This window comes from Anomaloglossus baeobatrachus, chromosome 2 (genome assembly GCF_048569485.1).
Source record: "Anomaloglossus baeobatrachus isolate aAnoBae1 chromosome 2, aAnoBae1.hap1, whole genome shotgun sequence".
Lineage (NCBI taxonomy): Eukaryota > Metazoa > Chordata > Amphibia > Anura > Aromobatidae > Anomaloglossus > Anomaloglossus baeobatrachus.
Genome location: NC_134354.1, coordinates 112,780,603 through 112,808,209, shown reverse-complemented (window position 1 = coordinate 112,808,209; position 27,607 = coordinate 112,780,603). Strand labels below are relative to the sequence as shown.

At 48.1% G+C, this 27,607-nt stretch overlaps 1 protein-coding gene across 1 annotated transcript in view; it reads right to left on the bottom strand.

Moving 5' to 3' along the window:
* The window catches only part of SLC13A5 (solute carrier family 13 member 5), a 155,275-nt gene that overhangs the window by 13,873 nt on the left and 113,795 nt on the right, over window positions 1-27,607 (bottom strand). The window contains exons 6-9 of the mRNA XM_075335275.1: window positions 17,686-17,884; window positions 15,520-15,642; window positions 12,736-12,951; window positions 2,782-2,903 (exon numbers count right to left, since the gene is read on the bottom strand). Of these exons, the coding sequence (XP_075191390.1) occupies window positions 2,782-2,903; window positions 12,736-12,951; window positions 15,520-15,642; window positions 17,686-17,884 (660 nt within the window). The remainder of the gene's footprint in view (window positions 1-2,781; window positions 2,904-12,735; window positions 12,952-15,519; window positions 15,643-17,685; window positions 17,885-27,607) is intronic.

The window sequence follows — 27,607 nt, the reverse complement described above, 5'->3', positions numbered from 1 at the left end:
AGGGCCAGGTTGCTTGGGTGGGAGAGAGCGGAAACCGTAACCGTAAACCGTTATGCAACGTTTAAGAAATGTGCCTCCCGTTAAGGGAAGATTTATTAAAAATGTACATATGTTATTATTTTACTATGTTATCTTTTTCAGAAAAATAAAACCGGTGTTGGACGGCAGCCCGCGGACGGTCTGCATTTTGCTAAGGGGGAATGTGTCGCCCTGGGCAAGCCAGGGGACACAGGTCACACACCATCACACCTTACATCCCAGCTAGGAACACCTAAGCTAACCAAAAATCCTTGTTGCCTTCCTCCAGAGGCTGATGATTCACACCAGGGGGTGGGCCAGGCGGTTGGCTCCGCCCACCGAGGAGGACACAGCTCTGGAGGCGGGAGAAACCAGGCAGTCAGCTCAGGGACGAGCTTGAGTGAGGAGTTAAGTGGAGTCCAGTGAGGGACATGAAGGAGTAAACAAGTAGTGAAAGTAGAAAAGTGGTAAAGGAGGAAAGCAAGGGAGGTGACAAGAAAGAAAGAAAGCCTGAGAGGTCCCAGCTGTGTGTAGGACCAGGTCAGCAAGGTCAGCAACGGCGGTGACTGTCTGGAGGGGGACCGTTTGGAAGTTCCTGGAAGGACCCCGTAGGCTGTGTGCCCGGCGGTCTGGAGCAGTGTTCCGAAGGACAGTCAGCACCAGGGCAGGGGCCTCTCGGACCCCGGCAAGGCTTGGAGCCGCCATAATTTGCCGAATCCGTCAGTGAAGGGGACGTAGATCCCCTAACAACCAAGTCCCGATTGAAGGCAACAGCCCAACCAGAGTAGAAGAGACACCGCCACCGCCAAGGCACCAGTTTCTTAGGGCCAGCGCCTGCGGGCAAAGAGTAGAGCTCCTCCGGTTCAGCTTGAAGCCGGGGAGCGGGTTACCGGTGGGGACCCATCGCAACCAACAAGTACACAAAGGTGCAAGGAAGAGGGATATCACCGTCACCTACTGAAAGAGCAAGTGCAGCCGTCCGTGGGACCGTCTATCCAGCCGTTTGGTTTACCGTAAAAACTGTGTCAACGTCTCAGGCTGAGTGAGTACCACGGTGCCGCAAGGCACAGCGCTGCCCCCGCGTCCCTGCGCCCACCAGGCCCTGCACCTCCCAAACCATCACCGGGCCCCGGGATCACCAACCCCTACCCACGGAGGGGCAACGCAACACCTGGCGGCACCCAACAACCCCCTTTCACTCACGGGCGAGGAGTGCCGCTCGAGAAACCCCCGGGATCCGGCCCACCACTCGAGCTACCACTGAGCAGCAGCCGCCGGACCCGAGCAGAAGGGGTGAGCGTAGTGTGCTGACACCCTCCTCCCCGCCCGCGACACAGACACAAGCAGATATTCCCTGTGTCCAGACACAAGCAGATATTCCCTCTGTCCAGACACAAGCAGATATTCCCTCTGTCCAGATACACGCAGATATTCCCTCTGTCCAGATACAAGCAGATATTCCCTCTGTCCAGATACAAGCAGATATTCCCTCTGTCCAGATACACACAAAAAATTCCCCTTTGTCCAGATACACGCAGATATTCCCTCTGTCCAGATACAAGCAGATATTCCCTCTGTCCAGACACAAGCAGATATTCCCTGTGTCCAGACACAAGCAGATATTCCCTCTGTCCAGACACAAGCAGATATTCCCTCTGTCCAGATACAAGCAGATATTCCCTCTGTCCAGATACACGCAGATATTCCCTCTGTCCAGATACAAGCAGATATTCCCTCTGTCCAGACACAAGCAGATATTCCCTGTGTCCAGACACAAGCAGATATTCCCTCTGTCCAGACACAAGCAGATATTCCCTCTGTCCAGATACAAGCAGATATTCCCTCTGTCCAGATACAAGCAGATATTCCCTCTGTCTAGATACAAGCAGATATTCCCTCTGTCCAGATACAAGAAGATATTCCCTCTGTCCAGATACACGCAGATATTCCCTCTGTCCAGATACACGCAGATATTCCCTCTGTCCAGATACACGCAGATATTCCCTCTGTCCAGATACACGCAGATATTCCCTCTGTCCAGATACACGCAGATATTCCCTCTGTCCAGATACACGCAGATATTCCCTCTGTCCAGATACACGCAGATATTCCCTCTGTCCAGATACACGCAGATATTCCCTCTGTCCAGATACAAGCAGATATTCCCTCTGTCCAGATACAAGCAGATATTCCCTCTGTCCAGATACAAGCAGATATTCCCTCTGTCCAGATACAAGCAGATATTCCCTCTGTCCAGACACAAGAAGACATTCTCTTTGTCCAGAGGCAAAAGGGTTACAATTAGGGATGGTCGAATACCTCAAATATTCGGCTTCGCAAATATTTGCCGAATAGGTCGACTATTCGTGAATATTCGATGCGCAATGTAAATCTATGAGAAACCCGAATAACAACTTTTTGGAACTATTCGGGCTTCCCATAGACTTACTTTGCGCATAGAATATTCCCACAGCGGTGACCTATTCGTCGGATATTCGCAAAGCCAAATATTTGAGGTATTCGATCATCCCTAGTTACAATCTCCATAGGTGAAAAGACTTCTTTACCATTACAAAGGTGATCTGTGGAATCCTTTGGAAACTGTCCATTAAAACAGTAAATAAATATACACAAACAGTATAGATAAATATATTTTACTAAAAAATCTAATTTCCTACTGACGGGTAATAAAACCAGCCCGCAGCTTTATGTTATATTACAGAACATCGCTCGGAATCGCAACGTCTTGGACAGTCATTTTACCTTCCTCTGGATCTTCAAGATCAAAGCTGTTTTGTTTGTAACATGAAAATCTAGGACTTTTTGCTGGCAGAATGAAAAGAAGGACGGCTACGAAAATTGCCACCGTGGCATCCGTTACATACCTGCAATTAAAAAGAGGAGATGAATGTTTCTTGATTGTTTTCCTTCACTAATAATGGGTTTTGAAAGACTAGACACTAGTAATCTACCAACCCAAAAACAAAACTACTCATAGGATAATAAGGAAAGAGAAAAACATTATCATACACATTATATTTCTAACCTTTCTAATTTTTGCCTTTCCTACAAAGTGAGGTTTTATGCCGTATTAGTGGTATCATATTATTTTCATGCAAATTAAATATGTAACAAACAACAATGTTTTTCTGTACTTTATCACCATCCAGATGCAGCAGATGACCGCTGCCATACCCCAGATTTCCCCACAGCCTTGGTCTCTGCTGCCATTGCCATTGTTCCTCGTATATGCACAAGTTGCCTGATAGTGCTGGTCCTGAGTTTACTGGGTATTGATTCTATTATGTATTAGTTATATGTGACATAATTGAGAGATTTCTGTTTAATGATTGCAAACACGACGGATGATGAGGAAGGAGGTACAAGGGACATCCAGGGCTATTTTAAGGCTCTGTCAGTACATTGTGCTACGCCGTAATTATTTCAGCTGCATACTTAAGGAAAATTGCTATCTTTGTAGCCAAATCAAAGTAAAGTCTAGGTCTCCGAACTATTGGGCTAGGTGCCGCGGTCGATGGATTCTCCCAAAGGGCGGCGCAATCCTCCTATTCTGGATTCTTGACAGCCATCTGCAAAGTCAAGATGTTCTATGGCAGTGGCACAATCCTCTGGTAGCGGGAAGATTATGCTCTGAACCAGAGAGATACTGTACCACTCCGGCATTGTACGGCCGCACATTACATAGCAACTTTGCAGAGCTGGTGTCACGCTTTAACGCTTTATACATGGCACGTGTGTTAAGACCAATAAATGTCTGATGCACAACAAAAGCACACCTCAACAACACCACAAACAAGCATGCCAGACCCTATACAGGCTCCGCACCTGTCACCGAGCAAGAACCTGAAGCCCTGAAAAGACCCTACAATAGTCTTGGCTAGTGAGTTGGAAGATAAGGCTCACTAGATCCACTGCTGCACTAATATAACACAAGGGTAGGTGAGACAAATAGGGAAATAAAAACCAAAATGGTGAAGATCCGCAGCAGCTCCTTCCACCAAAGCGGCCAGAATACAAATGGTATTGTATAATCACCAAGTATTGCTAGGATACCCTACTACTTAAACACAAAGGGGCATGGCTACAAAGCAGCTGCATCTGATAAGCACTGCTGTATATGTGTATGTGTGTGTATTCGTGATAGGCGAGCATTCTCACTAAAGCTCATTACTTTATCGAGCGTCGAGCATCTGAGCTTGAAAATGCTTGAGTTTCGCGTTGATTTCCATTATATTCTGTACTCAAGTTATGTCAGGACAACCCAAAGCTCGATCGAGTAACAAACAGTAGCGAGGACGCTCACCCATCACTAGCATGTATATGATGTGTATGTAATGAGCATTTATTGTACAGTATGTGTGTGATATGCACATGTATACAATGTATGTATTAGTGTACATTGTATCATTCAATATTCTACAATTGTATATGTTTTATAAAGTTTTTCTTATTGGCTTGCTCAAGTTAAAATAACAAAGCTGTTAATTACTGTCCCCTGCTCCAAGGTGCCTCTCTACCGGCGGCTGCAGCAGTTGTGGCGCCCTGGACAAGCCAGGACGTCACAGGTACTGCAACAACACACCCCACACCCCGGCTAGGCACATCAAGGTCAGACAAAAATCCTTGTTGCCTCCCTCCAGGGGCTGATGTCCACACCAGGGGGTGGAGCCAGGTGGTTGGCCCCACCCACCAAGGAGTTCACAGTCCTGGAGGCGGGAAAAGGAAGGCAGTTGAATTTAGAGTTGAGTTGAGAGTTGAGTTTGAGGAGTTGAGGAGTGAAGTGGTAGCGGAGGAGACTGACCGTGTCCGGGTGCGTGGCCCGGGCACATACAGCAAGGTTGGCAGTTGGTGGTGACCGTCTGCAGGAGGGGCTGATTGACGTGAACCATAAGGACCGGGGACGGGCGGTGGCCCGCCAGTACCGGATCGGGGAGCGAAGAGAAGCCAGCACCATTCGGCAGGGCCTACGGACCCCGACCAGGCTTAGAGTCGCCATAAAACCGGTCAAATCCGTTAGCGAAGGGAACCTCCGGGGTCTCCCAGCAGTCAAGACCCGATTGAAGGCAACCGCTCAAACCGTGAAGGGAAATACAGTCACCGCCAAGGCTACAGTTCCCAGGGCCAGAGCCTGCGGGCAAAAGGGGCTCCCTCAGCCTCCATCCAAGCTGGGGAGAGGGTTACCGATGGGAAGCCACCAGAACCGACAACATAACACAGGTGCAGGGAAAGGCAGTCACCGCCAACCTACCGGGAGAAGAACCACCGCAGCCATCTGTGGGACCCGTCCATCCAGCCATTTGTTTTACCGGAGACTTTGCATTCATCATTGGCTGAGTGAGTACCACCGTGCCGTGCGGCACCACGCTGCCCCCGTGACCCTGCACCTCACCAGGCCCCGTAACCCGCCTGCCATTCATCCCTCACCGGGCCCCGGGACAACCAACCCCAATATCCACGGAGGGGAAAAACAACATCCAAGCTGCTCCCTGTCATCGATCCCGGGATCCCCGTCCAGAGCAGCGGTGGTGTCACAACCTCACCACAACCGTGGGTGGCATCACGGAAAAGTCCCCGCTCGAGCGTCTCCTCGAGCAGTGGAGGCGCGAAAGCCGAAACCCCGCCCCTGTAGAGGAGGAGCCGGAAAAAGACTAAGGGGGACGGATGGCGTCTGGCCGCATGTAGCCCGCGGCTGTAACGGCACGGACGCCAGGACTCTGCGGCCATACTGGGTTCCTGGAAAGCACCATTGCCGAGATGCACAGTCCAACTAACAACCCCGTAGTCCCCGCGCCAGGAACCGCGGCGTGGGTGCAGGACCGGACCGCCCCGCTGAGTAACCGTCTGCAGGCCCGCATGCAGCTCCTCCTGGAGGAGTGGGAGGCCGACATGGCGGACGTGGTGGCTGCTATGCGGAGACGCGAGGTGGAGGAAGAATTGGAGGAGCGGGTAAGGGACCCATGCCCCTGTATTCCCGAGGGATCGGCCACTGCAGCTGGGGGGCCTGGCCTGCACCCGCTCACCCTGCCGCCTCCCCCGCTACCTGCGTTAGTCACTGCCACCCCGCCACTAGGCCCGCTACCCGCCCAACCGGTAGCGGTACCCTGCCAATCCGCCCCGGCGGACCGACCGGCTGCAGACACTCGGGGCCGCCCTGAACCGCTCCTCTGGGAGCCGCCGAGGCCGTGGCCCCTTAACGAAGATGTATCCGAGGCCCTAGCAGGGATCGCGCCAGGTTCCGTGCCCGAGCCCGGGACCGTGGCGTGGATGAAGGCCAGAGTAATTGAATTCAACCAACGCCAACAGAATCAGATATACCTCATAATGGAGCAGTGGACCAATGAGGTGGAAACGCTCGTTGCGACTGCCCCGATGTATGAGATGGGAGCCGACGTGACGGAGCCGGCAAGTTACCCATGCCTCCATGTCCCACAAGGACCGGCCACTGCGGCTGGGGGGCCCCGTCCGGTCTCGGCCCTCGTATAGTCCCTGCCATTATCCATGGGGCGCCTCAGTGTTGACCGACCTGATCTGCTGCCCCGTGCTACCACAGTAGAACCTGACGTGCTGGGTGCCGGAAACCCGGAGACTGCGGCAGCTGGTGGTAACCCGCCTGGCGCAGAGACAGTTGATAATGACTCCGGCCCCGGCGCCGAGCCCACCTCTGAGTCCGAGAAGGCGAGTGAGCGTCTCCGCTACGAAGGAGGGCCAGTGGTTTTCTATAGCCTGCGCACCGGTGGAAATGGATACCGGGCACCCCTCTCCCAACCAGCCTGTCACTGCATGTTCGAAATGTTAGTAGCAGAGGATGAGGCCACCTCAGCGGAAGAGTCAGAGTGATGGCAGCGGAGCCCCGCCAAAAAGTTGTCCCCGTTGGGACCACCAGTACAGATAAAAGTTTGAATGATAAGATTGAATCAACCGAAGAAATTATCTGATTGGAACCATGATTGAACCGGCCGTTGCCGGCAACTAGTCTCCGTAGGGACTGTCTGCAACCGTTGCGTAAGGAACTTCTTACGGACAAGCCCGAGAACTTGCAGGGCAAACACGAACTTGTGGAATGTAAATAATTGTTGGCTTAAACCGTTACCGCCTCCGGAGAGGCTGATTTGGAGGATGGGCCTGGAGGAAAGGGAGGGCCCAGGCCCGCCACTACCGTAACCGGTGGCGATCCTCCGGGGGGTTCAGGGGTCCCCATGGACGCGGGTCCCCAGAAAGAGACCGTACCCGCTCGGGCAACTTGGTTCTGGACTGGGGTCAAGGGGTGCTGCCCACTTCTTAGGGGCAGCATCAGGGCCAGGTTGTTTGGGTGGGAGAAGAGCGGAAGCCGTACCGTTGTAAAATGTTTTTGATTTTTACATGTTTTTACCGTTTTCTATCTTTTGCAGTTAACAAAAATAAAACCGGTGATGGACGGGCAGCCCGCGGATGGTCTGTATTTTACTAAGGGGGAATGTGGCGCCCTGGACAAGCCAGGACGTCACAGGTACTGCAACAACACACCCCACACCCCAGCTAGGCACATCAAGGTTAGACAAAAATCCTTGTTGCCTCCCTCCAGGGGCTGATGTCCACACCAGGGGGTGGAGCAAGGCGGTTGGCCCCACCAACCAAGGAGTTCACAGTCCTGGAGGCAGGAAAAGGAAGGCAGTTGAGTTTAGAGTTGAGTTGAGAGTTGAGTTTGAGGAGTTGAGGAGTGAAGTGGTAGCGGAGGAGACTGACCGTGTCCGGGTGCGTGGCCAGGGCATATACAGCAAGGTTGGCAGACGGTGGTGACCGTCTGCAGGAGGAGCTGATTGACGTGAACCGTAAGGACCGGGGACGGGTTGTGGCCCGCCGGTACCGGATCGGGGAGTGAAGAGAAGCCAGCACCATTCAGCAGGGCCTACGGACCCCGACCAGACTTGGAGTTGCCGTAAAACCGGTCAAATCTGTTAGCGAAGGGAACCTCCGGGGTTTCCCAGCAGTCAAGACCCGATTGAAGGCAACCGCTCAAACCGTGAAGGGAAATACAGTTACCGCCAAGGCTACAGTTCCCAGGGCCAGAGCCTGCGGGCAAAAGGGGCTCCCTCAGCCTCCATCCAAGCTGGGGAGCGGGTTACCGGTGGGAAGCCACCAGAACCGAGAACATAACACAGGTGCAGGGAAAGGCAGTCACCGCCAACCTACCGAGAGAAGAACCACCGCAGCCGTCTGTGGGACCCGTCCATCCAGCCGTTTATTTTACCGGAGACTTTGCATTCATCATTGGCTGAGTGAGTACCACCATGCCGCGCGGCACCGCGCTGCCCCCGTGACCCTGCACCTCACCAGGCCCCGTAACCCGCCTGCCATTCCTCCCTCACCGGGCCCCGGGACAACCAACCCCCCTACCCATGGAGGGGAAAAACAACATCCAAGCTGCTCCCTGTCATCGCTCCCGGGATCCCCGTCCAGAGCAGCGGTGGTGTCACAACCTCACCACAACCGTGGGTGGTGTCACAGACAATAAATCCCCAAAACCATTCCCCTTTTCACTCACAGGCGAGGAGCGCCGCTCGAGTCCCCGGATTCGGCCCACCGCTCGAGCCACCGAGCAGCAAGCAAAGCAGCAGCAGCGCCGGACCCGAGCATGGTGAGCGCAGCGTCCCCTTCCCGCCCGCGACACAGTGATTGATGAGCTCCAGCAGTGGCCTCAAGTCTACAGCCGAGCACAGCGATCACGTATGCTGTAGTCATGATGTCACCAGCGGAAGCCCGTCAACCAAGACCGAAGCAGCTGTTGGAGGAGAGACGTTGTGGTGAAGGGGAGGTCATTTCATAAACACTTGTCTTTATTAAAAAAAAAAAAAGTAATCTTAAAAAACATACCCCTGAAAATTTCTCTCAAGTACTGTATATACAATTGTAGAATATTGAATGATGCTGGAGGCATAACAAATATAAACATGTGGTTAATTCACTGCTGGTATATATGTATCTATGAGTGCAGTACAGACAGATAACACAGCGCTGGATTACCCCCAAAAAGTGTAATTTGACATGTAACTTCACATCAGTCAATGAGTCGAGGAAGTTGTCCATATTCGGTAAATGTTAATCGCCGGCTGCCGGGTATTTTAAAGAAACAAACTGCCGTTTTCACCTTCCTTGAGATCACCGACATCTCTCACCATTACTCCCGGTGTCTGGCATTGCTTAACAGCTCTGAGCAGGGAGTTCCGATGTAGAGGTAATACCCCACTCATAGCTGCCATGTGATGTCAGGGCTGCAGCCAATGCCAGGCACAGGAAGTAGAGGCAAAACTAAATGGTTGACTCGGGGAAAATGAGTACATCCTTGTTTCTTTAGAACTCTCTGCAGTTAAGGCTACTTTCACACATCAGTTTTTTTCCATCAGGTACAATCCGGAAAAAAACGGGTTAAACGGATCCCGTACCGCATCCGTTTTATCCCCATAGATTTGCATTGTTACCGGATTGTACCTGATGGCTTTGCGTTGCATCCGTTTTTTTCCGGATGCGGCAAAATTTATCAAAGCGGCGGCCGGAGGCAACGTGTCTTGCAACGTTTTTTTGTCCGGCAAAAAACCGCATTGCGCCGGATCCGGCGCGATACGGCGTGTTTTACAATGAAAGCCTATGGACGCCGGATCCGGCGCAATGCGGTAAAAAAAGGATGCGGCTACCGGATCCGTTTTTGTAAACTGTGCATGCCCAAATTAATTAAAAAAGCTGATCCTTCAAAAAAAAGGACAAACCGGATTCAAAAACGGATGCAAACCATATCCACCGGATCCGGTTTTGTACGCATCCGGCATAACGGATCCGTTAAAAACCGGATCCGGTGGATACGGTTTTACATTTTTTTGCCGGATCCTTTGGATCAGAAAAAAAAAGGATTGTGCCTGAATGCAGAAAACTGATGTGTGAAAGTAGCCTAAAGATTAACATTTATTCAAAGGAAACAACTACTTTAAGTTATCGTAAAGTGTAACCGTTATTATAATTTTTATTTCATAAATCAATAATGTGTACATTAAAATAATCAACTCTGTAATATATCTTATCAGACAAATCTGCTTCTTTCGCCACCAGAATTGATCAGTTATTATCAAAATTCTCAATTCTGAGGTAAAATCTGCATTCAGTGAAGACTTTCCCATTACTGAGATAGGAGATGGCAGGAGGGAGGAGCTAGAGGCAGAGGGAGCAGCTAGAGGCAGAGAGAGGAGCTAGAGGCAGAGAGAGAAGCCAGAGGGAGGAGCTAGAGGTAGAGGGAGGAGCTAGAGGCAGAGGGAGGAGTTAGAGACAGAGGGAGGAGTTAGAGGCAGAGGGAGGAGCTAGAGGCAGAGGGAGGCGTTAGAGGCAGAGGGAGGAGCTAGAGGCAGAGGGAGGGGCTAGAGGAAGAGAGGAGCTAGAAACAGAGCTTCGCCCCCTCCTCCCTCTTCTTTCTACATAGAATCTCATCAGCACCACCTGCCATCTCCTATCTCAGTAATGGGAAAGTCTTCACTAAATACAGATTTTACCTCATAATTGAGAATTTTGATAATGACTGATCAATTCTGCCAGAGAAAGAAGCGGATTTGTCTAATAAGAAATATTACAGAACTGCTTATTGATTTATAAAATAAAAATGAAAAGGACAATTACTTCTTAATCCTTTGATGTGAGACAATTTTAAATGTCAAATTATTAAGATGTGGTATTTGTGAAGTTACAATGGCTATATCTGTATTTATGGGTGTTATATATTTATGTATGCAGTTTATCCAGTGCATTTGTAAAAAACTCAGGGTACTATGTTTTGAGGAGAACATTTTACCCGGCGGTTTACAGTTTTTTGCCAAAAAACCTGCTTATATTAAAGTCAATGGAGCTGGGAGCTACAGGTTATTAATAGCAGCTCTGATTGATTGCTATAGGCAAAGAAGGACATTCTTAGTATACGAAGCTAATGTGTGAGGTAATATGATATCGGTGGAAAAAGACAGACAGAGAGAGACAGAGAGAGACAGACACAGAGAGAGACAGACACAGACAGAAAGACAGGCATACAGAGACAGACAAACAGATAGAGACAGTCAGAAACAGACTGAGGTAAAGACAGACTGAGATATAAAGAGGCAAAGATAGACAGAGACAGACACAGAAAGAGACAGACAGAGGGAGACAGACAGAGAGGGAGACAGACAGAGAGGGAGACAGACAGAGAGGGAGACAGACAGAGAGGGAGACAGACAGAGAGGGAGACAGAAAGACAGAGAGGGAAACAGAGAGGGAGAGTGAGAGAGAGAGCGTGGGAGAGAGGGAGAGTGGGAGAGTGAGAGAGAGGGAGAGTGGGAGAGAGGGAGAGAGGGAGAGAGTGGGAGAGAGGAAGAGAGTGGGAGAGAGGAAGAGTGGGAGAGTAAGAGAGTGGGAGAGTGAGAGAGTGGGAGAGTGGAGGAGAGGGAGAGTGGAGGAGAGGGAGAGTGGTTGAGAGGGAGAGTGGTTGAGATGGAGAGAGGGAGAGAGGAAAAGTGGGAGAGTGGGCGAGTGAGAGAGTGGGAGAGTGAGAGAGAGAGTGGGAGAGTGAGAGAGAGTGAGAGAGTGAGAGAGTGGGAGAGTGGGAGAGTGAGAGAGAGAGAGTGGGAGAGTGAGAGAGAGAGAGTGGGAGAGTGAGAGAGAGTGAGAGTGAGAGAGTGGGAGAGTGGGAGAGAGTGGGAGAGTGAGAGAGAGAGAGAGTGAGAGAGTGGGAGAGTGGGAGAGAGAGTGGGAGAGTGAGAGAGAGAGAGAGTGGGAGAGTGAGAGAGAGAGAGTGGGAGAGTGAGAGAGAGTGAGAGAGTGGGAGAGTGGGAGAGAGAGAGAGGGAGAGAGTGGGAGAGTGGGAGAGAGTGGGAGAGTGAGAGAGAGAGAGAGTGGGAGAGTGGGAGAGTGGGAGAGAGAGAGAGGGAGAGTGGGAGAGTGAGAGAGAGTGAGAGAGTGAGAGAGAGAGAGAGTGAGAGAGTGGGAGAGTGGGAGAGTGAGAGAGAGAGAGTGGGAGAGAGTGAGAGAGAGAGAGAGTGAGAGAGTGGGAGAGTGGGAGAGAGAGAGAGAGAGAGAGTGGGAGAGTGAGAGAGAGTGAGAGAGAGAGAGAGAGAGAGAGAGTGAGAGAGTGGGAGAGTGGGAGAGTGAGAGAGAGAGAGTGGGAGAGAGTGAGAGAGAGAGTGGGAGAGTGAGAGAGAGAGAGTGGGAGAGTGAGAGAGAGTGAGAGAGTGGGAGAGTGGGAGAGAGAGAGAGGGAGAGAGTGGGAGAGTGGGAGAGAGTGGGAGAGTGAGAGAGAGAGAGAGTGGGAGAGTGGGAGAGAGAGAGAGGGAGAGTGGGAGAGTGAGAGAGAGTGAGAGAGTGAGAGAGAGAGAGAGTGAGAGAGTGGGAGAGTGGGAGAGAGAGAGAGAGAGAGAGAGTGGGAGAGTGAGAGAGAGTGAGAGAGAGAGAGAGAGAGAGAGAGAGAGTGAGAGAGTGGGAGAGTGGGAGAGTGGGAGAGAGAGAGAGAGAGAGAGAGTGGGAGAGTGAGAGAGAGTGAGAGAGAGTGAGAGAGTGAGAGAGAGAGTGAGAGAGTGAGAGAGAGTGAGAGTGAGAGAGAGTGAGAGTGGGAGAGAGTGGGAGAGAGTGGGAGAGAAATAGAAAAACACTTATTTACTATCCCGGGCAATGACGGGTACTACAGCTAGTATACAATATAATAGAATGTCTTACTCGATGTTGTCTTTATTGAAGAGCACAGTAGCCCAACCTTTTACAAAGCCAGGATCTCTCGTAAACCAGAGGATGACCAGAAGCGTAAAGAGTAGAAGAACATTTGACTCTGCAAAGGAAATAGGACCCAGCTTGCGATATTCCTCCCGGATCACGTTAAACGCTGCCCGCTCCTTCTCTGAATCGGTAGTGCCACAGCCCCATGTCTTCTTCAAGCTTAATATGAGGAAAAGGTGAGGTGATTACTCTTAAGTGAAGAGTTAAAGGTTCTTTCAGGTAGAACACTATCTCCCTCCTCATAGTTTCTGACTGAATGATTAGTCCTGCAGATTTCCCTATGGAAAGAGAAGATACAGAAAAAGAAACTGAATAATAGAAAGGAGAGTAGTTAATGGAGCAGTAGCAGCACTTGTAATAGGGTAAGAAGGAAAGAATACTAGAGCTGACACAGCGACAGATCAAGATGGTCAATAAGGTTAATATAAGATTTCATAAAAAGTGCAAACAGTAATGCGACATTAATGTGCCACATTGGCTACTGAATATCTATATATCTAATCTTAACCGTTATATGAATAACTTTTACATTAATCACAAAATTCTATTCCTATTTATTGATTTAAGTTATTGTAAATTAAATTGTGCATTTCCATCAGCCTTCAGGGCCTATAGTTGTGATTTGGCTGTTATTATTTTCTTGTTATGTGCTCCAAAACCTCATAGGATATACAGATAAATTGCAAGATTCAAGAAATTAGCAAATTTAAAGGTGATTTACAGCTTAAACAGTCCCCTTTTGTTGGGAGAATTTGGGAGATTTAGGTTAGGGGGCTTGCAGCCAGACATTTGGTGCTGCAGGTCATGAATGCCCATCGCCGCTCTGTCCAAGTTTATGACACTAATGCGTGTAAATTTTACCATGTGTGAGAAACTGACCATTTTTTTCATATGCGTCATCTTAGTTGCATCTATTTTTTTCTCATTATACTTTAAAAAGTAAAGCAGACAGACAATCTGAAGTTTTATATATCCAGACTCTTTAAAGGAATCTGTCAGCAGATTTTTGCTATGTAATCTTAGAACAGCACAATGTTGGGGCAGAGACCCTGATTACAGCGATGTATCAGATACTGGGCTGCTGGGTGCAGTATTGATAGAATCCCTGTTTTCTCTCCTGTAGATGCAGCAGTGATCAAAAAGCTGAGGTGGGTAAAAAGGCCCCGTCATACTAAGCAACATCGCTAGCAACATCGCTAGCAACATCGCTGCTAACGAACAACTTTTGTGACGTTGCTAGCGATGTTGCTGTGTGTGACATCCAGCAACAACCTGGCCCCTGCTGTGAGGTCGCTGGTTGTTGCTGAATGTCCTGGGCCATTTTTTAGTTGTTGCTGTCCCGCTGTGAAGCACAGATCGCTGTGTGTGACAGCGAGACAGCAACAACTAAATGTGCAGGCAGCAGGAGCCGGCTTCTGCGGAGGCTGGTAACCAATGTAAACATCGGGTAACCAAGAAGCCCTGTCCTTGGTTACCCGATATTTACCTTTGATACCAGCCTCCGCCGCTCTCACTGTCAGTGCCGGCTCCTGCTCTGTGCACATGTAGCTGCAGGACACATCGGGTTAATTAACCCGATGTGTGCTGTAACTAGGAGAGCAAGGAGCCAGCGCTCAGTGTGCGCTGCTCCCTGCTCTGTGCACATTTAGCTGCAGCACACATCGGGTAATTAACCCCATGTGTGCTGTAGCTAGGAGAGCAAGGAGCCAGCGCTAAGCATTGTGCGCTGCTCCCTGCTCTGTGCACGTGTAGCTGCAGTACACATCGGGTAATTAACCCGATGTGTGCTGTACTAGGAGAGCAGGGAGCCAGCGCTAAGCAGTGTGCGCTGCTCCCTGCTCTCTGCACGTGTAGCTGCGTGAGCTGGTAACCAAGGTAAATATCGGGTTGGTTACCCGATATTTACCTTAGTTACCAAGCGCAGCATCTTCCACGCGGCGCTGGGGGCTTGTCACTGGTTGCTGGTGAGCTCACCAGCAACTCATGTAGCGACGCTCCAGCGATCCCTGCCAGGTCAGGTTCCTGGTGGGATCGCTGGAGCGTCGCAGTGTGACATCTCACCAGCAACCTCCTAGCAACTTACCAGCGATCCCTATCGTTGTTGGGATCGCTGGTAAGTTGTTTAGTGTGACTGGACCTTTAGATTAAATAGCCAAAAATTGCTGACAGATAGATTGATAATTGTGAAACATGGATGGAGCACTGAGGTTTGTCTGCTGTTTTTCATCAGTATCTAACAGATCCTCAGAGACTTTAAATGAAAAAGTCATATTTGCAAAATGGATGACATGTTCTGAGTCTCATGGATTGGACACACAGTTCTGTCATTAAAATGGATGTGTGTATGGATCAAAGAAACTCTATGGATCCATGTGCTGCCTGAAAAGAAAAAAAACAGTCAGCACATGGACATGTCACAGTGATGTGTGAATATAGCCTAAAGCTATAAGAAGACACTGCTCAGCAGTCAGCTATCACTGTCAGTGTCATAGCCTTGAACTTCCGGGTGTAAGACATGCCCCTCCATTAAAATCCTAATTTCTTATGTGCCAGGGTGGATGGTGACTCATGTCCCAGTGATGGAGTTCACACCAATCTAACAAGTTTTAGTTTAGGCTGGAATAAAATCTGTGATTTCATTTACTTTACTGTTGACTTTTTTGTTTTCCTTTCAACATTTAACATCTGTAGACTTTAAACATAACAGTAATAACCGATATGACATACTTTAATCCCATAAATGAGAACTGGAGCCAGAACCAAGCCATACACAGCATCACTATCATGTTGGGGCAGGCAAATCCAAACCAAGAGGCAAAATTCAGTATATCTCCATTGTTCGGAAAAATCCTGTAGGGATTGAAAATAAGACTTGTGTAAGAAAGTAATGTTTGCATAAAACTTAAAAACATATCCTTACCATATAATTATCTGTCTATGGCCGGAGTCACACCTACGAGTATCTCACATCGCATCATCCGGCACGGCTGCACACTCTGACAGGAGCGGGTCGGCTGCATGTATTTCTATGTAGCTGAGATACTCCTGTCCGGAGAGCATCAGACCGTGTCGGGTGATGGGATGCGAAACTCAGGCCTATTGCTAAAAATGGGTGACCTTTTCCCAAGAGAAACCCTGTGTGTGAGAGCAATGGTAGCATGCTTTAAAAAAGCACTATCAGTGCTCATACAGAAATTGGTCTCCATAACATAGTCCCCCCAACACTGCAGCAAGTGATACCGGTGGCCCCCAACTTGGCTAATAGTAATAAGCACGGTGCAAAATAAGGGTCGGACAAAAAATAAATGTTATTTTTACAGTTGCCAAACTTAAAGGGCTATTCCCATCTCCAAGATACTGTCCCAATATGTACTTGGTATAATAATAATAATAATAATAATAATAATAATAATAATAAAAAAAAAAGCAAATATCTCAATTAGAAATGTAGTTAATATAAAATTAATATTCATCCCTTCTCCTTCCCACACCTTTACACCGGTATCATTGATTGGAAACTGTGTTAATTACAAATTAATATTCACCACCTTCCCCCACCCATAGTCCACCCACCCCTATGTGATTCAGTGAGGTTGCCGTATTACTGCCCAATATCACAATGCTTGGACTGGCCGGTGGCTCTCCTCACCTGAGCTTGACAGTTGCATAGAATACACACTGACACACTCAGGTCAGAAGAGCCACCAGACGGTCCGAGCAATGCAATCCTGAAGCAGTAATAATGCAGTGTGACTGAATCACTGACACCGACACAGCGGGTGGGCGTGATTTTGGGTGGGGAAAAAGGGGTGAATATTCTTTTGCAATTAACACGCATTCCAGTCACTGACGCCGACACAGAATGGTGGTGGGGGGAGGGTGTGAATATTCATTTTCCATTAACAGACGACCCAACCACTGACCCAAAAACAAAATATAAGGCATCCCCTGAAAATAAGCCTTAACACATCTTTTGCAGCCAAAAATAATACAAGACCCTTATAATATATACCAATTAGATAGTATATATGCACTCATCACATTCAGTTACATACATGTGTAATCAAGTGATTGCAGCAACCGATGAGTCCTTCATCTCGTCAACGTACCCCATCTACTTTTGCCTATTTATAAGCAAAGCATGATCTCTCGCATACGGGATTGTCAGGTGGAATAGGTATGACAATACAAGTTAAAAAATATTGCTTTACAACAAAAGAACTCTCAACAATACCTCAAGACTTTTTGGTTTTAGGACACCACCTAAAATCAATTCTCAACCAGTAAGACAAGACAGTGATGTACAACCCTTCTCCTTAACCAGTAGTCAGGGACGTACATGGTTAAATGGTTAAACTGCCCCCTTCTAGCCCCTTAAACTGTGTATGTGTCTTCAGTTAATTACAATGCTCATGGAGGACGCCATTGATGCCCTGCCACATATAAGAAGAAGAGGTTAAGCTTTGCCTCCCCTTCCAGACGCTGACTTGATACGCTCCGATTTCGCTGATGTAGCGTCACTAGTCTAGGACTCTGCCAGTTGGGGCTTCCTATATACTGTATTCTTCCAGAGTTTATTTTTCTGTCTTGTAAAAAGCACCTTTTTTGAGGAATTTTTACATATTTTTTTGTTACTTTTTTTGGTTAAAACAAGCGTTTTCTCATAATGACCCAAAATGCACCCCAAGCAAAATTGGCATAAGGAACACATAAAAATGTGTCATTTTCGCAAATATGGGAGAAAACTCTACAGCATATTCATCACATAAGATCATACCCAGAACGTTGTTTGAAGATTCTCATGTCTTAATAACTTAATTGATACAAATGTGATATTCTCTTTCTCAAGAAGCTAATGTGATTAATACATATGGTAAAACTCTAACGACTTACGAGCTCAGCTGTCCTTTTAACACAAGGTTTGGCCCGGTTCCTGTTAATGTGGCTGTCCCTCCGATGCTGGCGGCGTAGCATACACTCAGCATCATGCCTTTATTTATTCTTTTCTTCTCTTTTTTTTCTTTAACCTCTAAGGAAATATCTTGAGTATGTCCATTTGCCACAACTGAAAAAGGCACGGAACAGTCTTGAACTACAGGAAGGAAAAAAAACCAAAAAGATACAGATTGGTTGTTTGGGGATATAATTTTTGGTATACGTTTTTGACAAAGTAAGGAGACGCTTTATATCAGTCATGGCGAACCTTTTACAGGCCGAGTGCCCAAACTGTAGCCCTAAACCCATTTTTTTTTCCGAAGTGCCAACCAATCCTATTATATAAAGAATTGATTGTAACCTTACCTTTGCCGTCTTCTCCTCAGCAGGGGACATCACACTCATGCTTACCACACACTAAAGCTGAGCCCCTGCCCTTTCCAGACACAGCAGTTGGATTGATCTTTCTGGAAAAAATTGCAGCATATTAGACAGAGTTTAGCATGGAATGCAATCAGAGGTCACCCTGTAATCCACATCTACATTTCAAAGTCTGAACACCCTGAAATCCCATAAAGACGTACGAGTTTCCCCCTCCCCTTCATTGTGTAGTTCTGTCCCCCTTCCTGGCCACTTCCTGGTAAACATCACCCCCATCCCCATCCTGATATATATATTTCCTACATTCTGGTATATTTATCCCCATCATGGCCCCATCCTGGTAAATGTCCTCCACTCTGGTAAATGTACCCCATCATTGTAAATGTATCCCATCCTGGCATGTTCCCCCATGCTGTTAAATGACCCCACCCTGGTAAATGTACCTCATCCAGGCATGTGGCCTTATCCTGGATCCCCTTTCCTGGTAAATGTCTCCTTTCCTGGTAATTGTACCCCTTCCTGCTAAATGTTCCCCATCCTGGCATTTGTCCTCATCCTGGCATGTTCATGTACCCCCATCCTGGCATATTTCCCCCCATCCTGGTAAATGTATCCCCCATCCTGGTAAATGTACCCCTTACTGGCATGTTCCCCTTCCTGCTAAATGTACCCCATCCTGGCATGTTTCCCCCCATCCTTGCAGCCATGTTTCCCCCCATCCTTGCAGCCATGGTTCCCCCCATCCTTGCAGCCATGTTTCCCCCCATCCTTGCAGCCATGTTTACCCCAATCCTTGCAGTCATGTTTACCCCCATCCTTGCAGCCATGTTTCCCTCCATCCTTGCAGCCATGTCTCCCCCCATCCTTGCAGCCATGTTTCCCCCCATCCTTGCAGTCATGTTTACCCCCATCCTTGCACTCATGTTTACCCCCATCCTTGCAGCCATGTTTCCCCCCATCCTTGCAGCCATGTTTCCCCCCATCCTTGCAGCCATGTTTACCCCCATCCTTGCAGTCATGTTTACCCCCATCCTTGCAGTCATGTTTACCCCCATCCTTGCAGCCATGTTTCCCCCCATCCTTGCAGCCATGTTTACCCCCATCCTTGCAGCCATGTTTCCCCCCATCCTTGCAGTCATGTTTCCCCCCCATCCTTGCAGCCATGTTTCCCCCCCATCCTTGCAGTCATGTTTCCCCCCATCCTTGCAGTCATGTTTCCCCCATCCTTGCACGTTTCCCCCATCTTTGCAGCCATGTATGCCCCGTGCTCTGTTTGCTTGCCCCCGTGCTCTGTCGGTTTGCCCCCGTGCTCCGTCGGTTTGCCCCTGTGCTCCTATGTTTGCTCCCCATGTGTCCCCCGTGCGCTCCATGTTTGCCCCGTGCTTGCTCTGTCCCCTGTGCTCCCATGTTTCCCCCGTGCGCTCCATGTTCCCCCGGTGCTGGCTCTGTCCCCTGTGCTTCCATGTTCCCCCGGTGCTGGCTTTGTCCCCTGTGCTTCCATGTTCCCCCGTGCGCTCCATGTTCCCCTGGTGCTGGCTCTGTCCCCTGTGCTTCCATGTTCCCCCGGTGCTGGCTCTGTCCCCTGTGCTCCCATGTTCCCCCGTGCGCTCCATGTTCCCCCGGTGCTGGCTCTGTCCCCTGTGCTCCCATGTTCCCCCGTGCGCTCCATGTTCCCCCGGTGCTGGCTCTGTCCCCTGTGCTTCCATGTTCCCCCGGTGCTGGCTCTGTCCCCTGTGCTTCCATGTTCCCCCGTGCGCTCCATGTTCCCCCGGTGCTGGCTCTGTCCCCTGTGCTTCCATGTTCCCCCGGTGCTGGCTCTGTCCCCTGTGCTCCCATGTTCCCCCGGTGCTGGCTCTGTCCCCTGTGCTTCCATGTTCCCCCGGTGCTGGCTCTGTCCCCTGTGCTTCCATGTTCCCCCGGTGCTGGCTCTGTCCCCTGTGCTCCCATGTTCCCCCGTGTGCTCCATGTTCCCCCGGTGCTGGCTCTGTCCCCTGTGCTTCCATGTTCCCCCGGTGCTGGCTCTGTCCCCTGTGCTCCCATGTTCCCCCGTGCGCTCCATGTTCCCCCGCTGCTGGCTCTGTCCCCTGTGCTCCCATGTTCCCCCGTGCGCTCCATGTTCCCCCGGTGCTGGCTCTGTCCCCTGTGCTTCCATGTTCCCCCGGTGCTGGCTCTGTCCCCTCTGCTTCCATGTTCCCCCGTGCGCTCCATGTTCCCCCGGTGCTGGCTCTGTCCCCTGTGCTTCCATATTCCCCCGGTGCTGGCTCTGTCCCCTGTGCTCCCATGTTCCCCCGGTGCTGGCTCTGTCCCCTGTGCTTCCATGTTCCCCCGTGCGCTCCATGTTCCCCCGTGCGCTCCATGTTCCCCCGTGCGCTCCATGTTCCCCCGCGCGCTCCATGTTCCCCCGGTGCTGGCTCTGTCCCCCACACCTTGGCACAGCCGCACACCGCTTAAAAATAAAAAAAAACTCACCTTGCAACACCCGCGCCATCGCTGCGTCCTCAGTTCAGTTCCCGCGCGGCCACAAGACACCGGCACCGCCTACTGACGCTCCTCCATCTCCTAGGCAACAGGCCTGCGGCCCAGGAGAGGAGGCGTGTCAGAAGGAGCAGAGATGTCCTCTTCTAAATACCAATTTGCACTGTCGGCGCGACCACACCGATAGTGTAAATTGGTGCAGTGAGGCGACAGCGCGCGTGCCAACAAAAAGGGCTCTGCGTGCCCAGTCTGGCACGCGTGCCATAGGTTCGCCATCACTGCTTTATATAATATCTTAAATCATTTACATTACATAAATTTGATAACCCCGACCCTTTCTTGAAACTTTTGAAAATATATTTTATATGCGCAGATGGTATGTGCTGTTCCAAATACTGAACAATCAGAAAAATTCTGCTACATGTTTAAGTGGAAATCCAGGACTATATAATTTTTTTACTTTGTGCCTAAAGGGCGCTTTACACGCTGCAACATTGCTCAAGCGATCTCGTTGGGGTCACGGAATTTGCGACGCACATCCGGTGTGTGACACCAAAGAGCAAAAACGTGCAAAATCGCTCATCAGTGACATGGGGGTCCATTCTTGAATATCGTTGCTGCAGCAGTAACAATGTAGTTCGTCGTTCCTGCGGCAGCACACATCGGTACGTGTGACACCGCAGGAACAAGGAACCTCTCCTTACCTGCGTCCCGCCCGCAATGCGGAAGGAAGGAGGGGGGCAGGATGTTACGTCCCGCTCATCTCTGCCCCTCCGCTTCAAGGCGGCGGTTCAGTGACGCTGCTGTGACGTCGCTGAGACGCTGAACGAACCGCCCCCCTTAGAAAGGAGGTGGTTCGCCGGTCACCGCAACGTCGCAGGGCAGGTAAGTAGTGTGACGGGTTTGGGCGATGTTGTGCGCCACGGGCAGCGATTTGCCCATGTCGCACAACTGATGGGGGCGGGTACTCACGCTAGCGATATCGGTCACGATATCGCAGCATGTAAAGCGGCCTTAAGAGCTTACAGGCAGGTAATTGCTAACTATCTTTCTGTTGTGTCTGAAGCCGATTTCTGCCAGCACAGACTGGTCACAAACCGTTCTTGCTAGCGATTCAGTGACTTCCACTGATGTCATGCCGACAGAACAGTGGCTTTTCTTCCATTCAGCTCTGTTGATGGGGCATGACTGCCGAGGTCATGCTGGCTGACTGACAGCCAGCTCCTCACTGCTTAACTGCGGGGAGCTGGTTGTTAATCAGTATGAGGTCGGCAGTCACACCACATCAACAGAGCAGCCCAGAAGAGGAAGAGCTGCTTTGTTGATATGAAAACAAATAATATATTAACCCTTAAAAACATCAATTTTAATTCAATCTCTAAAAACATCCGAAAAAAAACACACAATAATTAATCAAATACCTAAAGTGCACAGATGGAGAAGGGAGGAGGGTTAGAGAATAAAACCTTAAAGATAAACCTCCCTCCTGTCCACTACCTCACGCGGGGGTTGGCACCCTAAAAGAAGACAATGTGGCGCCGCCACTCATCGACGGCTATCCTTAACCTGCCTTAGATTACCCTAGCGGCAGATATGAAAAAGTGCTCAAAACTAATAATAAAGTGCAAAACTGTGCTCAATAAGGATAGCTAGTGAGGTACGTAATGAGAGATCGTGTTTATGCTCTTGTAGCCCCACATCAATCATTTAGTGAGGTCAGGGTCAAGTGATTAACAGAGGTATGGATGGGAGACGGGTTTGTCTAGTTATAGCACACACCCTAATGTAAATCCTACCCATACCTCTGTTAATCACTTGACCCCGACCTCACTAAATGATCGATGTGGGGCAACACAATAAAATGTGCGGCAATAAAAAGTGTTTCTAAATATCCTTTATAATATGCTAATGAGCACAGGGACTAGTCACAAGGGTGTTACTCTGCGCTCATTCCGCCCTCTTAGCATGGTAGTACGCCCACAGAGGCATGCTAACATGCTATTCAATGCCCACTGCCCAGCATCATCATCGGCAGTGACACGCGTACCTGTGTCCATTACACCACCTCAGAACGCCGGGCTTAGGGTCACGTATACCCAGCTTTATAGTGTGCATGACCGGAAGTGAGATGACTTCTGATCATTCGCACTGACCGGCATTCGGATGCAGTGACAGCGTACACTGGTACACACGTCACCGCTGATGATGCTGAGCAGTAGTCATTGCATAGCATGTTAGCACACCCCTGTGGGCATGCTAACATGCTAAGAGGGCGGAATGAGCGCATGAACTAACCCTTGCGACTAGTCCCTCCGCTCATAAAGGCTCTTTAGAAATACTTTCTCTAAAGATCCCTTTATCTATGCTATTAGCTACAGGGACGGTCAGGCAGGGATTAGAAATATGCACCTAGAACTGCTCGTGGCTCTGGGTGCATATTACACCTGACAGGTTCCCTTTAAATTTAATTTACATATTATATTTTTATGTAGTTTTTTTAAGTTTGTTTTAAAAATGAAGAAGTCTTTTTTATACTTCTCCCATTAAGATCCAACCCAGCTTTTTTGATAAATTGCCAAATTTAGATTTGCGCCAGTTTCACAACGTATTTATACATTCACCCCACTATTTATATAGTCATTAGCTTTTGCAACCCATATAATTGAGAACCATTTATGTCAAAGTTCATCAATTTTCCAAAGGTTCAAGAGTCCAGAATTGAAGACGTCTTTTAGATTACCTTTTAGGCGAGTCTTAATGTCAATGTTTAATTGGTAAAGTTAAATAAGTAATTTTAGACTAAATATAAGAGAAACCAGAAACATGTCTTACGTCAATATTAACCCTTAAAAACATCAATTGATAACCAAAGAAAATATTTCCACTTTCTGAATGTTATAAATCCTGGGAACATCTGTATTTTCTGTGTAAGAAAAATAGAAAAAATATTTGTTTCAAAGGTCAGCAGATGTTCTAGTTTTGGTTAATCGGTGACTTTTCTCAGCTTCCATAACTGAAAATTAGGCGACTTTCACACGGGATCCTGGTAACAATCATATCCCAGTATTTGTAAAGGGGGCTTTACACGCTGCGACATCACTAATGCAGAGTCGTTGGGGTCACGGAATTTGTGACGCACATCCGGCCGCATTAGCGATGTTGCTACGTGTGACACCGATGAGCGATTTTGCATCGTTGCAAAAACGTGCAAAATCGCTCATCGGTGACATGGGGGTCCAATCTCGATTATCGTTACTGCAGCAGTAATGATGTAGTTCGTCGCTCCTGCGGCAGCACACATCGCTATGTGTGACGCCGCAGGAACGAGGAACCTCTCCTTACCTGCCTCCCGGCTGCTATGAGGAAGGAAGGAGGTGGGCGGGATGTTCTTGGCCACTCATCTCCGCCCCTCCGCTTCTATTGGGCGGCCGCTCAGCGACGTCGCTGTGACGCCGCACGGACCGCCCCCTTAGAAAGGAGGCGGTTCGCCGGTCACAGCGACGTCGCCGGGCAGGTAAGTATGTGTGACGGGTCTGCGCGATGTTGTGCGGCACAGGCAGCGATTTGCCAGTGTCACACAACAGATGGGGGCGGGTACCCATGCTAGCGATATCGGAACCGATATCGCAGCGTTTAAAGTAGCCTTAAGCCCAAACCAGGAGTGGAATCTACACAGAAAAAGTGTAATGGAAAGATTTGCCCCTTTTCCATGTTTTGGACTCACTTCTGGTTTTGGCTTAGAAATATGTACATGGAATATTGTCATGTATAGTAAAAAAAAAGCCTTACAACACAGTTACTGCTTCCTCAGCATCTTGTTGTATAACAGTTGTAGGGTCCATATCCATTGGTCTACCCAATCAGAAAGAAATGTTGCTGTCACATCCAAATTCCCATTTTGAGCCTAGCTTTCAAAAAATTGGGTCTATTCATTAAGATGGTCTCACTGAAGTAAGATGTGTCAAATTCATTAAGAGGTACATGTCACTTACTGAATTCGGCACATCTTCTCAGTCGGGTGCTGTGCACCTCCATGCACCCCATTAGAATTGATACCCCATTCAGGGACTGGAGTGGCATTTATGGTGTCAAAACACAGAAAGTCACTATTTTTTGCCACCCCACATTTCGATTTCTCAAAGTATTTTAAAGGGAACCTGTCACCAGATTTGGTGACTATAAGCTGCGGCCACCACCACTGGGCTCTTATATACAGCATTCTAATATGCTGTATATAAGAGCCCAGGCCGCTGTGTAGAACGTAAAAATCACTTTATAATACTCATCTAAATGGGTGGTGCGGTGCAGACTGGTTGGATGGGTATCTCCGTTCTCGTCTTTCGGCAATCTATGACCTCCTTCTGAAGCTTGGCTGCATGACGCATCCTACATCATGCACACAAGCCGGCATTGAGGTCCTGCACAGGCGCACTACAATACTTTGATCTGCCCTGCACCTATGGCACCCAGGCTTCAGAAAAAGGAGGACAAAGATGGCCAAAAGAGGAGGTGCCAGTACCGGAGACCGGAGACACCCATCCGACCAGTCTGCACCACAGCGTCCATTTAGGTGAGTATTATAAAGTGATTTTTATGTTCTACACAGCGGCCTGGGTTCTTATATACAGCATTTTAGAATGCTGTATATAAGAGTCCACTGGTGGTGGCTGCAGGTTATAGGCCCCAAATCTGGTGACAGGTTTCCTTTAACCCAGTTTTCTGGTGGAAAAACTTTGATGAATTGCCCCTATGTCTTCTTTGAAACGCCACAGCATTTAAAGAGTAAAACATAAATGATTGCTCAGAATGAGCTTGTCCCCGTTTTATGCTTCCCATGGTTCAGGTAACATCTCTGTGACCAAAAAACTCCATGAGGTAGATAACTATTTTCCCTATATTAGGGTAAAATTCCTTCTCGACAGCAGAGTTGGAAATCAGACTAGGTCTCTGGATAATTGTCCCATCTCTGAAATCTGGTACCCATCATCTGTATTAATATTATATCAGTCAAGAAAGGCCCTCATTGAACTTGTTTAGTGAATCAACCATTACAACATATTGTGTAATGATTGCATAATCTCTCTTCTTGTACAGTAAAGAATCACAATCTGTGATGATGGTTAGAGGGATCTGTCACCAGGTTTTTGCCACCTAATCTGAGAGCAGCATAACGTAGGGACAGAGACCCTGACCCTGTGTCACTTACTGGGCTGCTTAGTGTAGTTTTGATAGAATCACTGTGTAATCAGCAGTAGATTATCATTAGAGGACTACTTGGCCTGCTGCTAGGTAGTCCAGCATATTCATGAGATCTGAATAACTGCTAGATCTGCAGCAGAGAAAACATTGATTTTATCAAAATGACAGCAAACAGCTCAGTAAGTGACACATCGCTGGAATCAGGGTCTCTGCCCCTACATTATGCTGCTCTCAGATGTGTAAGCAAAAACCTGGTGACAGATTCCCTTTAAACCTTCTATCCTCTAAATGTAGAGTTTGCCCTTGTCACTGTTGCAGGACATAATTTTCAAAAGATAGATGATTAGAAAGACTTCTGTTCTGTCGACTCATATATTTGTAAATTGTAATTAGATTGCAACTAAGCCTTCACTTTTTCAAACTAAAATAACCTCAAGTTTGATTTGATTGCTCCAAAAAATTGTACATAGTATTATAAGTGTGTTTTGACTAATAACTTGCTAGATACTTGTCATGCGCATCTATGCCTATTTTAATGCATTGTATGATTTTATTTGCTGTGACGGCAGCTGCCTGATACTGGTCACTAAAGTTTGCTTTACTGGTGGACAGCAAAGATAAACCTTTTTCAGTGGCAGTTTTATCCAACCGTTTACTATTTAGTATATAAAAATGTACATTGTTTCCTCGGCCCAAGCTTTTTTACCTTAAATGTATCTATCTTAAACATTAGTTACCATTGCATGACCAAAGCTTCCACCTTCCCAAAAATCCTTCTGTAGTATTTAATTTATCCTCCTTTGTGTTTTTTCTTATCTAACAAACCTTTGTCTTAATAAATATATTAAAAAGAAGAGGGCCCAATACTGTTCCCAGTATTACACCACTGTTAATAGTGGTATAATCATAGTGAGTTCCCTTAATAACCACTCTCCATTGCCTATCCCTGAGCCACTTTGTGATGGTGGAATATGGGGGGGGGTTTGTGTATCATGTTGTGTAGGTTCATATTTTAGGCGTGGTTCACTGTCCATTCTCTGTATTGCTTGTGTGTACATTGTATTGTCTGTAGGTAATCACCCCCTGTAGTGTTCCTGTCCCTAGGTCTGGGGGAGGGGGGTCTGGGATCCACCTAAACTCTCTGCTTACCTAAAGAATTAGTCAGTCAGTTTGAGAACTTCAAGATAAGCAGGACAAGTCATCCTCTGGGGCAGTGGCTGTGGTTTCCCAGAGAGACCTGGACATTTATCGCTTACTGGACTATATTCGTGTTTCTGGACTATTTTTACCCTCTGTATGGTGGATTATGTTATGGACCGTTTGATTGCTTGGAATAAATGTTCTTTGCATTTACCATACATCTTTCGCTCTGTTGATTGTGTGATATGGGAGAAGGACCCCGTCACACACTTGTTAACCAAATACACATTTTTCTGCTAGGTCCATTGTTTTTGTTTTATGCACCAATATTTTATGTGACGCTGTATCAAATAACTCTAAAACTCAAGATAGACAACACTCAGCATTACCCACAACTTCAATCTGGAATTTTACCCTCGTACAGTTACAGTATAGTGTCTCTAACATAAATAAATATGTTATCTGACAACTGCTAATGGTGGTCAGCTTTATGATAACCATTTTTCCCATGAACTGATATGACATATCGAGTTTTTTATGCAGCTTTAGAAGCCAAAGTTGGAAATGGATCCAAAAGGAATGAAAGATGTAAGGAAGGAACTGAAAGATATCATTAGTGCTGGATGCTATTTGTGTTTTACAAAAAGAAAAAATAAACTGCATCAAAAACAGGACTAAACATTTA